Source organism: Bombina bombina, chromosome 7 (genome assembly GCF_027579735.1).
Source record: "Bombina bombina isolate aBomBom1 chromosome 7, aBomBom1.pri, whole genome shotgun sequence".
Classification (NCBI taxonomy): domain Eukaryota; kingdom Metazoa; phylum Chordata; class Amphibia; order Anura; family Bombinatoridae; genus Bombina; species Bombina bombina.
This window is the reverse complement of record NC_069505.1, coordinates 608579315-608592896: the sequence shown is the minus strand read 5'-3', so window position 1 is coordinate 608592896 and position 13582 is coordinate 608579315. Positions and strand designations below refer to the sequence as shown.

Genomic DNA, 13582 nt, shown 5'->3' with positions numbered 1-13582 from the left:
ATGTATGTATGTGTATGTGTCTGTGAGTGTATGTGTATGTGTAGGTGCAGATGTGTATGTGTGTAAATGTATGTGTGTGAATGTGTCTATGCGTTTATGTGTAGGTGCAGATGTGTATGTGTGTATATGTATGTATGTATGTATGTGTATGTGTCTGTGAGTGTATTTGTATGTGTAGGTGCAGATGTGTATGTGTGTAAATGTGTATGTGTATGTGTCTGTGAGTGTATTTGTTTGTGTGTAAATGTATGTGTGTATATGTATGTGTCTATGCGTTTATGTGTAGATGCAGATGTGTATGTGTGTATATGTTTGTGTGTGTGTCTGTACGTGCATGTGGGGAATCAAATTATTGGGATTTGTAAGCCTTGACTTATTTTTGCTAGAAATTGAATGATTACTGAGATGTGTCAGAAGCCCTGCAAGTAATATTTTTTCTTTTTAGCAAATAGAATCAAGCTCTGGCTGTGCAAACCATTGACCTTAATTTAATTGACACAGATCAGAGATCCACCCTGTTTTGTAAATTTTCCTCATTAATTTATTGCTAGCATTAATAAATATGGTGGCCCTTTTTACATTCCTGGAGGCTTCTGGGCCAGCTTTGCATGAATTGTTAAATTCTTTAAGTGATGTTGTAGCTATCAAAGATAAATTAATCAAAAAGGGCAAACTTTTACAAGGTCTGTTAGATACATTACTGAATGGGGTATATTTATTAAGCAGCGGATGCTGCTTATGCCGTGCGAGCCTTCTGGTGCGTTGTAAATATAATTTCAGAAGCAGTGATCTTAAGACAGCTGCCCCTTAATTCGTCCACCACCTCTGAGGTGGACTGCAATCATCCCGATCGGACACGATCGTGATGATTGACACCCCCTGCTAGCTAGCAAATGTGCAGGGGGCGGCATTGCACAAGCATTTCACAAATAATGCTTGTGCAATGATAAGGGGAATGAAAGGTAGCAGAGTCTCCTGTAATGGAGTTAAGGGATGAGCTGACAGGCTAGTGGAAAATCCCAGTGTAGTGTAGCAGCAACAATGTTGCAAAGTGAGGGGAGGTCTTAGGCTCACCTAATATAAACGAAGCTCTGGAACAATCTGGCCTCTTCCACCTGGGATTTTGCAAGGAGAAAGTTTTGCCATTCTTCAAGCGAAAATGTCTAGATCTAAGAGAAGTGCTGCGGTGCCCATTCGCTTCAGGGAGTCCCCTGGGAGATCCTTGAGGAGTGCACCTGTAATTGAAGAGGAGGATGAGGATGTGGTGCCACCAACTCCGGAGAAAACAAGGCCAGTATCATCTGCTTTAACTCCTAATGTTGTGGTCTCTAACCCCCCAGCCCCTGAACTTGCACCCGCCGGGCCCGGTACTGTGATGGTTGCGGGACAGGCGGGTGCAGTGAGCGCTGGCCCATCCGGCCTAGACACGGCTTTGGAGGCAGGCCTGGGGGCCCTTACGGCCTCCGGAATGTCGCCGGAGGCGGCGGCGGCCATAGTGGGCATGTTTAAGGCCCTCACGGCCGCCGTTCTGCCTCCGGTGGCAAGCCGGGTGGAACCGGGGCCTACCGCCCCTCATTATCCCCCTCAATTGGGCCGGGGGCCTGGGGACCCTCATCAGGCAGGGCCCAGTATGGTAAATCATCCGGCCGGGTCCCTAGGGCCCGGCACGGATGCCTCATTGGTGGCTCAGTCGGTTACTGGAGCGGGGCCTGCGGGTCCTCGCCCACTCACCGGACCGCCGCTATCATTGGTGGCTCAGTCGGAGCCTGCAACTACCAGTGCAGGCTCCGGTTGCGGCCTTGCGTCCGCCGCGTCCATTTCCGGCCGGTCAGGTGACACGCGTGACGTCACTTCCGGCGCCGCGGTAGTCACACGGCCGGAACCTGGATCAGAGCGGCACATCCAGCGAGCGCGCAAGAGGCCTAGCCGGGTACTCTCCACAGGTGAGGGGGGAGTATCCGGGCGGGCCTGCTCCGCTGCGCGACACTCTGCAATAGCTAGCAATGCAAACAGAGCAAGTCCCTTACAGAGAGGCCGCGGCGCGCAGAGAGGGAGGCTCAGGGGTTCCAGTGTTAGCAAGCAGGCTTATGGGAGAGCTAGAAGCGCATTGCTGGAGCGCCAGTGGTATCACAGGGGGGGTGCCAGCAGCAACTATGTACCCCAAACAAGGGTGAATGCGCCCACTGATGGGGCACAGGGCGAGTCGCTAGGCACAATAACTGCAGGGGTCCAAGGGGGCAAAGGGCTTGTTGCGGCAGGTGCTCAGAACGTTCATTCAGTCAGGGAGCGTGTGGTCAGTGAATCCCCCTATGTGGCAGGGCCAGCGAATGAATGGAGTGGTGATATGAATGACGAGAGGGCTAGAGGGGTCCCAGACAGGGCCGGGGGCAGTACTTCTACCCCGATTGGGGGCGGCAGTCAAGGGGGACACACGGCTGGCCTGGATACTCCCCTCTCGTTTGTTTCTCCCCCACAGGACATGGTGCCTACACCGCAGAGGACAGAGGGCCCGGGTACAACGGGAGTAGGACTATCTGTACAGCCAGCAGGCGGATCAGTGGCAGCTGCACCAGGAACATCTACCCCGTCAACATCGGCAGTTGGTGAGAGAAATGTATTTAATTTGTCACGCATTACTGACACCGACTATAGCACTGATTCTGACTCAGATGGTGGGAAGAAATTAGGGCTTAACAGTAAGGGGCAGCGTCGCATGTTCAAAATGTTAAGGCTATTGGTGGCTGAGCGTAATCAGGCTAGAGGTTTAGGTAACATGGAGCAGGCTGCGCCGTTAGCGGGGCAAAGCACGGCGACAATATCCAAGGGCAGTGGCCAGGGAAGCGAGAGCGTTGCGCAGCTGCAGGACATGTCAGTCAGTACCAGGAGGGTGGCATTGCAGGGAGACTCTTATCCCTGCAAGATCCACTGCCTTCATGCACATCTCAAGCCCAAGACGGTACAAAAAATCCGCGATCATAAATACGTCAATATGTTCGAGCTGTCCCTTGAGGCGCAGCGAGATAAAGAGCGTAGTGAGGATGGGACTGGGCCAAAGAAGATCCAGCGCCCAGATACATTTGAGGAGTGGAGGAAGTGCTTTAGGGTATTCTCCTCCTGCTACATCGAACAGAGGCCGGAGGCCGCGGTCGATGTAATTAAGTACGCGGAAATCATTGAATGTATCTATAATATATATGGGGAAGGCATGTGGCGTGCTTATGATAGCGAATTTAGGCGGAAGATGGTCGATAACCCGGTCTTGAACTTTGGGGTAAAAGACTTGGACCTGTGGTCCCTGCTCATACCGGAAAAGGGGGGGGCAGGAGCTCCCTTGCTGCGGTCAGGGCCCCAGAGGCCAACGGGTCCCATCAAGCGGAGAGGCAGGGAGTGCTGGAAATACAATGAGAAGCAGTGTGACAAAGGAGCTTCCTGTTCCTTTCGGCACGCTTGCATGTACTGCAGCGGTCAACACCCAGGTGTTGAATGCCCGAAGCGGAGGGACGGAGGAGCTTTCCGTGGCGCAAAATCGGGGGGGGCTGGACAAAAGGGCTCCAACACCCCTGAAGCTGGACGCCATTAGACCTTGGCTGGCGGCCTACCCAGACAGGGTGTCGGCTGCCAACCTACTAGCGGGGATTGGCGAAGGTTTCAAGATACCAACATTGGGGTTGGTAATGGGGTCCTCGTCGCACAAGAATCTGAAGTCGGCTTACGAAATGCCGGGTGAAGTTAGGGCGAAACTGAGCAAAGAAATTGCTCTGGGAAGATTTGCTGGTCCATTTGACCAACCTCCCATCCCTGACCTAGTTATTTCCCCTTTAGGGGTGGTTCCCAAAAAGGAACCAGGGAAATTCCGCCTGATTCAGCATTTGTCCTACCCGAAAGGGGGTTCTGTCAATGACGCAATAGACCCAATGATAAGCTCGGTGTCTTACCAATCGTTTGACCAGGCGTTGGAATTAGTGTTGGCGGCGGGTCCGGGCGCGCTGCTAGCCAAAATGGACATCGAATCTGCCTTTCGGTTACTCCCCATACACCCAGCGTCTTTCAGACTGATGGGGTGTAAATTCGAGGGGAATTATTTTGTAGACAAATGTTTGCCCATGGGTTGCTCGCTATCGTGTGCTTACTTTGAAGAGTTTAGCTCATTCTTGCACTGGGCCATCATCACGGAGGCCGGCGGGGGAATAGTCGCTCATTATCTGGACGACTTCCTGCTGGTTGGCACCGCGGACACTCGCGAATGCGATCGACTGATCGCAGTAATGCGTAGGCTAATGTCGAAATTTGGAGTGCCACTGGCTGAGGAAAAAACACAGGGCCCCTGTACAAGACTCACGTACTTGGGGATCGAAATTGACACTGCTGCAAGGCTATGTCGTCTCCCAGCCGATAAGGTGGAAGCAATGCTCGCGGCGGTGCGCAAAGCCAGGGCAGCGAAGAGCATGCCCCTGAGGGAGCTTCAGTCCGTGCTAGGCTTACTCAATTTTGCGTGCAAAATTATACCCATGGGTCGCGTGTTTAATAGGAGGATGGAGGCTTTACTTCCCAATCCGCACGGCACACGTAAAGTGTCGGTTTCGGAAGACATGCGGGAAGATCTGAAGGTATGGGAACTCTTCCTGCAAGGCTTCAATGGAACTCTGCTGTGGCGCGCTCCTAGGGTTTCCAGTCAGACAGTGCAACTGCTGACGGATGCAGCTGGAGCAGCAGGTTATGGCGCCTATTTGGATGGGCAATGGAGCGCTGAGCCATGGCCCTTGGCATGGGTCCGAGCAGGACTGACAAGGAACTTGACACTTCTGGAGCTCTTTCCCATAGTTGTGGCTATGGAGCTCTGGGGGTCGGCGTTAAAGGATCGCTACATAGTGTTTTGGACGGACAACGCTAGCGTTGTTTTCGCCATAAATAGGTTGTCCGCGTCGTCACCGGTAGTTGTTAGGTACTTGCGACAGCTAGTGCTGAGGTGCTTGCAATACAATATTCAGTTTTCCGCGAGGCACGTTCCCGGGGTCAACAACACCCTGGCGGACGCACTCTCGAGGTTTCAATGGGAACAGTTTCGCAGACTGGCCCCTAACGCAGCAGCAGTTGGCTTACCTTGTCCCCACTCTATCTGGCAGTTGGCGGGGCAGGGAGGTCCATAAGGCACCTAGTGAGGGCATCCCTGGCGCAGAACACGTGGAGAGCTTATTCACAGCACTGGGGCGAGTGGGTAAGTTACTGTTACGCACAAGGCGCAGCGCCGGAAAGGGTCTCGAGGGATCTGTTCTTGGAGTGGCTGGCAGAGAAACATGGGCAAGGGACTTCGAAGGGCGCTATATCCAATAGAATAGCTGCAATCTCCTTCTTTTGCAATATGCTAGAGTGGCCCAATATCACGAAAGGTTTCCTGGTGAAGCAAGTGATTAAGGGCTGGGGAAGGCTCGAGGGTAGAGCGAAAGATGCGCGCGAACCTGTCACATTTTGTAGGCTAGCCAGGCTGGTGGACGCAATCGAGGGCATTTGCGTCGAACCCGGCGAAAGAGAACTGTTTCAGTGCGTATTCTCCTTGGCGTTCTTTGCGGCCCTCAGGCCGGGCGAGCTGGTCGCAACCTCAAAGGATGCAATTAACACGGGTATGCAGTTGGCTCATGTCAAACTGGCGGGCGATAATTTGTTATTGTTTATCCCGCACTCGAAGACTGACCAGGAGGGGAAAGGGGTGTGGATCACTCTGACTCCCTCGGCATCAGGCGTCTGCCCGGTTGTGAGTACAAGGGCCTACATGGCGCAGCGACCACGGGCCCCCGCCCAGTTCTTAGTGCATTCCGACGGTTCGAATCTCTCCCGGTACCAGTTTGCAGCGGTGCTCAGAAAGGTAGCGCTTGCAGCAGGTTTGGGGAAGTGTAGAATCACCCCCCATTCCTTCCGAATAGGGGCTGCCACCAGCGCGGCCGCGCTAGGTTGGAAAGGAGATCGCATACAGAAGTTGGGCCGATGGAGGTCCCAATGTTACAAGTCTTACGTGCGCCCTCCAGCTGAAGCCTAGGGGGTATTCGGTGTAGGAGGAAGGAAACTGGCGTTTTACATTTGTTTGGTTGTGTTGTTTAGTTTTAGTCTAAGGTGATTGACTATGTACTCCGTTTTTCAGGTGTGGCTACAGGTCCTCCTCGTATCTGGATAATAGGGCACTCCTACGTGCACTGGGCGGCACTGAAGGCCCATTCTCTTCCTGAGGGGCAGCAGTTGGGGATTCCGACGTCTCAGGCATCAATACGGTGGTTGGGCCGTAGAGGCTTACAGTGGGATGGTTTGCCTGCCCTCCTCCAGAATGCCAGACATCGATGGGGACAGCCCCACATCATCCTCCTTCACATGGGGGGAAATGATATAGGGAGTGCACCTGCTCTAGATCTCATCAATGCGATGAGGTCGGATGTCAAGTGGATCTGTACCACGTTTCCGGGGGTTAGGCTGGCCTGGTCCAACATAATCCCCCGGCTGCGTTGGAGATATTTCCCCACACCGAGGATAGCATATAGGGTTAGAAAAAAAGTTAACAGGGAGCTGGGTAGAGCAGTAATAGAGGTAGGGGGTTTTGTGGTCCGCCATGAACTGATCTCAGCGGACAAAAAAGGGCTGTATCGCCCGGACGGGGTGCACCTGTCCGACGAAGGGCTGGCGATCTTCCTGGCGGACCTCAAAACGGCTCTGGTTAGTAATATTTAGCGGGTGGCGGCAAGAGCCCGGTTTATGTGGGAGTGCCTGCCTCTTGTGGCGGGAGGTCGTAGCCATCAACAATTGAGGGCGGAGTCTGTAGAGGTGACAGTCGGGCTAATGGGCGGGGGTGATGTCCTCAGGTCGTGACCTGGGGGGCCCCGCCCCGCGGGTCTGCTGGCTGAAGATCCTTTAGGACGTCCGCGCCTACTAGACGGAATGGGGTGGGGCCACATTTGTGCCCACCCTTGGCATTTGCTATTCCACGACATCTGGCTGCGACCTCTTGTCATATGGAGCTAATAGTTTACTAGGCCTCGAATGCCGCCACAAGTTAAATATTTGAATGACTTCCGTTGAAGTCAAGTTAATAAATGTGACCATCGTTATGGTCTTTAAATCCCAGCTATCTGTGTCGTGTCTTTATTTATAAGTTAAGTAGTTATGTTAAGTTGTTTTGAAGGGGTTGGAACTACCAGATACAGCATCAGCCCTTAGGGGAATGAAAGGTAGCAGAGTCTCCTGTAATGGAGTTAAGGGATGAGCTGACAGGCTAGTGGAAAATCCCAGTGTAGTGTAGCAGCAACAATGTTGCAAAGTGAGGGGAGGTCTTAGGCTCACCTAATATAAACGAAGCTCTGGAACAATCTGGCCTCTTCCACCTGGGATTTTGCAAGGAGAAAGTTTCCCTCCCTCCCAACCCTATTGTTGAATGGTTAATTAAGTAATTGCTATTGCAACAGTTTTTAGGCGTCATTCAGGCAGATGGCTTCCCGGACGGGTTGCTGGTCCTTTAGATGCGAAAGGCAGGGATGGGGTTAGTTGACCTAGTCTTGGTAAGACCTTAGCCGTAATTTATTTGCTTCCTGGGCGAGCCTTGCTGCAGGGCTTGGCCATACCAGTGCCTTAGAGGCTGAAGCGCATCATAACATCCACGTATCTCCTAATGGCGGGAGGTCGTAGCCATCAACAATTGAGGGCGGAGTCTGTAGAGGTGACAGTCGGGCTAATGGGCGGGGGTGATGTCCTCAGGTCGTGACCTGGGGGGCCCCGCCCCGCGGGTCTGCTGGCTGAAGATCCTTTAGGACGTCCGCGCCTACTAGACGGAATGGGGTGGGGCCACATTTGTGCCCACCCTTGGCATTTGCTATTCCACGACATCTGGCTGCGACCTCTTGTCATATGGAGCTAATAGTTTACTAGGCCTCGAATGCCGCCACAAGTTAAATATTTGAATGACTTCCGTTGAAGTCAAGTTAATAAATGTGACCATCGTTATGGTCTTTAAATCCCAGCTATCTGTGTCGTGTCTTTATTTATAAGTTAAGTAGTTATGTTAAGTTGTTTTGAAGGGGTTGGAACTACCAGATACAGCATCAGCCCTTAATGCTGACAGCGTATGCTGTCGGCATTTAACTATATCTGGCAGATATGTTCGCCACAGTGAATCATGTCCGTCCGACATGTGATAAATCGGCCCCAATATGTTTAAATAAACAACTACAAATTAGTTATAATTTGCATGAGTATTTTGTAGATTCTTTAAATATACAGTTAGAGGACTACAGAACTCAAAGCATGAAAGCCGCTCACCCGGCTGGGTTTTTACAAGATAAACGTTCTATATTATAAAATAATATTTTGATTGAACGAAATGTTGAATCTTTGCAAAACTTGCTAATAAAACACTGTGAATGTTTAGTTAATTAACAGTACATATGGCAGTGGTATTTTTATGTATTCTGCTAAATTAAATAACTGGATTAAAATTTGCACTTTAAGGGCTAGATTACAAGTGGAGCGCTAATTTATCGCATGGGTGCGGTCTATGGAGACTGAGTGTTCTCTGTAAATATATATGTAAATGCTTATATACATACATATTTATGTGTTAATATGTGTATATATACACATTAACACATAAATAAACAGTCATGGCCAAAAATATTGGCACCCCTGCATTTCTGTCAGATTTGCACCACTTCGCCCAGAAAATTGTTGCAATTACACGTTTAGGCATTCTCATGTTTATTTATTTTGTTTGTATTGGTATGACACAAAAAAGTGGAGACAAAAAGCCAAATCTGACACATTCCATGCAAAACTCAAAAAATGGACTAGACAAAATTATTGGTACCCTCAATTTAATATTTGGTAGCACACCCCTTGGAAATAATAACTGAAAGCAATCACTTCTGGTAACCATCAAGGAGTTTCTTACACCTCTTTACTGGAATATTGAACCATTCTTATTTTGCCAACTGCTCCAGGTTTCTCGGATTGTCAGTACTCTCCAGTGCTTTGTATTAAACCATTTCTGGTTTGTTTTTTGATGTGTGCTTTGGGTAATTGTCCTGCATCAGACCCATGACCTCTGATGGAGACCCAACTTTCTCACACTGGGCCCTACATTGCACCACATAATTCTTTGGTAGTCTTAAGATTTCATAATGCTGTGCACACAGTTAAAACATCCAGTGCCTGAAGCAGCAAAGTAACCCCACAACATCAGTGAACCTCCACCATGTGTGACTGTAGGGGCTGTATTCTTTTCTTTAAAAGCCTAATTTATTTTTCTGAAAACAGTAGAATGATGGGCTTTACCAAAAAGCTGTAATTTTGCTTTGTCTGTCCACAGCACATTCTCCCAAGAGGATTGTGGCTTCCTCAGGTAAATTTTGGCAAACCCCAATATGTCTTTTTTATGTTTCTGTGTCAGCAGTGGGGTCCTCCTGGGTCTCCTACCATAGCATCCCTTTTCATTCAGATGGCGACGTATAGTGCAAGCTGACACATTTGTACCCTGTGCTTGAAGGTCAGCTTGAATTTGTCTGGAAGTTGATTGAGGTTCATAATCCACCTTTCGAACAATCCTTCGTCCTTGATCTTTAATACATTTTTCTCTTTCGTTCACGTCCAGGGAGATTAGCTACAGGGCCATGGACTGTAAACTTCTTGACAATGTTGCGCACAGTGGACACAGAAACATTAAGATCTCTGGAGATGGACTTGTAACTTTGAGATTGTCCATGCTTTAACACAATTTTTGTTCTCAAATCATCATACAATTATTTGCTGCTCTTTCTATTCTCCATGCTTAGTGTGGCACACAGAGACGCACAACGGAAAGGTTGAGTCAATTTCTATATTGTTAGCACCATTGATACAGGTGAGTTTAATTACAAATTACAGGAGCATCGCAAACTTGGAATGCAATTATTTCTTACAATTTTGAGAAGGTGCCAATAATTTTGTCCAGTCCATTTTTGGAGTTTTGCGTAGAATGTGTCAGATTTGGATTTTTTTTTCTGCACTTTTTTGTGTCCTACCAATACAAACAAAAGAAATAAACATGAGAATGCCTAAACATTTGTAATTGCAACAATTTTCTGGGCGAAGTGGTGCAAATCTGACAGAAATGCAGGGGTGACAATATTTTTGGCCATGACTGTATATGTATATATTCTTATACATATATATTTATAATCTGCTGCCCATTGCTGTGTGACTTACCCCTTAACTGCGTCGGGTTCTCATGCCATGTCTGTCCACATGAGAACAAGGCTCCTATTGGAGTCTATGGAAGTGCGCTCTCGCTAGTACAATGCTTTTGTGCAATGCGAACACTAGGTTGCGTTTGCATTGCACCTAACTTGTAATACCAGTGTACATTTGCCTATGTTTCTTAATCTCACTCCACAGCTGATACTAGTTTAATGACTCTAATGTTATTGAATTTTAAACATTCTGTCCTTTCACCTTCGAGACATATTTATAATATTTCACATCCTTCTGTTTCTGTTGTACTTTTTGTTGCTAGTATGAAAAAATGTGATTATTTACAAGAATTATATATTAATGCTTATCATCTTATCATTCTAGGATATGGTGGCGTACCCCATACAGGAAAGAACATCATTATACTAAACCTATACCTACCTCCTTAGATAAACCTTTTTATGAAAGTGATCCTATTCAAGTACGTTTAGATTCTGTGACACAAGTTGCTTATGATGTTGAATATTGTTTAGTTACTTGGCATCTTCAATTGTCTACACAATATTTAAACTGTCCTTTTGTGTCTGTACAAGAAAGAGCTCCCCAATGGTGGCTTCATGAAAGTTTACTGCAGAATGCTTCTCTTCACTCTAATCATAGACCTAGGAGAGATGTAGTTGCTACTGGCTTGGGAGCATAGGGTAATATGATTGGCTCTACGGCACAAAGTAATTCTGAAATATTAAGATATAAATTAGCAAATCTTGCCTCTTATACAGCTACAGGCTTAGATACTCAATGTGAAATTTACAATAATATTACTAATCCCCAGCAATACCAAACATATGTTATGGAGAATATTACTAATATTATTGAAGACAAATGTAATGTTTTAGTAAATGAATAATATAATTTTACAAATGAAACAGCCTGGTCTATGTTATGTTCTCAAGTACAATCTGATCTATCTACTGACTTAAAAATTCAACTTCAGAGTTTCTGGAAAGTGGCCGGCTTCATCATGTTTAGCTGAATCTAAGTCAGTCACTTTTTTCCATGAGACATCTTTTATGGTGGGAAATAATTTTATCTGCACCACTGAATTTTGTATGATCCGTACATTAATTCCTTGGTCCGGTAAAGATACTATTATTTATCGCTTAGCGACAATTGGTCTTCTTGCTGATGGTTCATTATTATTTCCGGTATTGTTACATCAATATGAGTCACATGACATTGACAAGTCAAAATGGACTCTTGTTGATGTATCATTGTCATTCTAATGCAAATTCTTATATCTGTTCCCTTTCACAATTCCCTACAACTAATGAAATATGTTTGGAAAATCTAAAATGTTGTACCTTACAAGGAACTGAAACTAAAATAATGTTATCAAATGCCTTTGGAGCTTAAGGTTTATTGATTGCTACTTGTTGTGACAATTAATAAATACATTTGTGTCAGCTAATATTTATTAAATTGTAAGTATTGTTCAATCTGTTAGGAAACCCAGATTAATGTATTGTATAGAGCTAGTAATTAGTCAAGGCATAAGTACTTATACTTGCTAATCACTCATTAGTAACAAGCCCTAGACAAAAGGAGTAGATATTACCATTCTGCTTCAACTACGACAAACTTCACTTTGTTCTTGACCAATCCCAGTCACATTAAATATAAAGAAAATAATCTTGTTGAGATGCTGCAGCTGGCTTATAGCATTAGCACTAGTTACTACTTTAACTTTATTTAAAATTAAGCTGCTGTCCAGTGGCTTATCTATTGCATTGAATACATTCCTCATAGGAAATAGCAGACAAATGGATTCTGTCGACAAATTTATTATGAACAATAAACTACCCCCTTAACTAATATAGGATAAAAAAAATATAATGTTTTTATGATGAACAAACTGTCTGAAACTGTCTTTGTCTGTGTACATGTCTTATAAATACATACATATATAAATACAATGTATTCAAATAGGACATGGTCATTGTTAAACTTGAATAATTCAGACAGAAAATACAATTACAAAAATTCCAATAGAATTCTGTTATCAGTACTTTCTTTTCCATGCACACTCCTGAACCTACCCGAGTATGCTATGCCAGGAGAAAGAGGTAAAGTGAACAATGGAAGGAAATAGCATTTAAAAAAAATAATTCTAAATTCTCTTTGAATCTTGAAAGCTAAATGTTGAGTTCCCTTGTTATATGTTTAACATTGATCTTCCAATACTTATCTGTACACATCCCTGGAGTCAATCAGAGTAAATTGCTGCTGTATATCTGTATTTAAAAGGATATGCTACACAAAGGATAAATCACTTGAAAGTGATGCAACATAACTGTAAAAAGCTGACATGAAAATATCACCTCTCTATTGAAAAAAAGGAGGATATTACCATTAGTAGTCACATCTTATTGTAAAGGTACTTTAACTAATCAAGATTCATGCCCTAGGGCTTGCAGAACAGTGTGCATCTGCCTTGTGCAGTCAAAGTCACTTTATTTTCTTCTCAATTTAAGTACATTTACTATGAAATCTTGAAAAGATTATGGTGAAATTCTACAGGATCACAATAAAGAAATGAGTGAACTCGGCACTGAGGATACTGATTGAAAAATGCATCTAATGATTTTCTACAGAAAACACTATTAAAGTCTAAGGGGGCAATTTATCAAGCTCCGTACGGAGCTTGATGCCCCGTGTTGGCTCACCGGAAACAGAAGTTATGAATCAGCGGTTTAAAGACGCTGCTCCATAACTTGTCTGCCTGCTCTGAGGCCGCAGACAGAAATCAACCTGATCGAATACAATAGCATTGATTGACACCCCCTGCTGGCAGCCGACTGGCCGCAAATCTGCAGGGAGCAGCATTGCACCAGCAGTTCACAAGAACTGCTTGTGCAATGATAAATGCCGAGAGCATATGCTGTCTGCATTTATCGTTGTGCAGCAGACATGATACGCTACATCGTATCATGTCCACTCGCACATTAATAAATTGACCCATAAAGGTATTGTAGATAAAAAATTTGATTTATGTACAAACAAAAGCGCAATATAAAATACTCTAGAATAATGGAACAATGTTAAAATCTCAGAGCAATTTACCTTTTATTTTTTTTCTGTAGAATAATGTGATTCATCAGAAGTTGAAAAAATACTCAATAATAAACCTTTCATGCAGCTCAGAATTAGTCATTTTGAGAGAGAGAGAGAGAGAGAGAGAGAGAGAGAGAGAGAGAGAGAGAGAGAGAGAGAGAGAGAGAGAGATAGAGAGAAAGAAAAAGGTAGATAGATAGAGAGAGAGAGAGAGAAAGAGAGAGAGAGATAGAGAGATAAAGAGAGAGAGAGAGAGAGAGAGAGAGAGATAAAG

At 45.8% G+C, this 13582-nt stretch overlaps 1 protein-coding gene across 1 annotated transcript in view; it reads left to right on the top strand.

Moving 5' to 3' along the window:
* Positions 1–2312: 2312 nt before the first annotated feature.
* Positions 2313–13582, top strand: part of LOC128636684 (uncharacterized) — a 41936-nt gene continuing 30666 nt past the window's right edge. The window contains exons 1-2 of the mRNA XM_053689671.1: positions 2313–2603; positions 5124–5832. Of these exons, the coding sequence (XP_053545646.1) occupies positions 2345–2603; positions 5124–5832 (968 nt within the window). The 5' untranslated portion in view covers positions 2313–2344. The remainder of the gene's footprint in view (positions 2604–5123; positions 5833–13582) is intronic.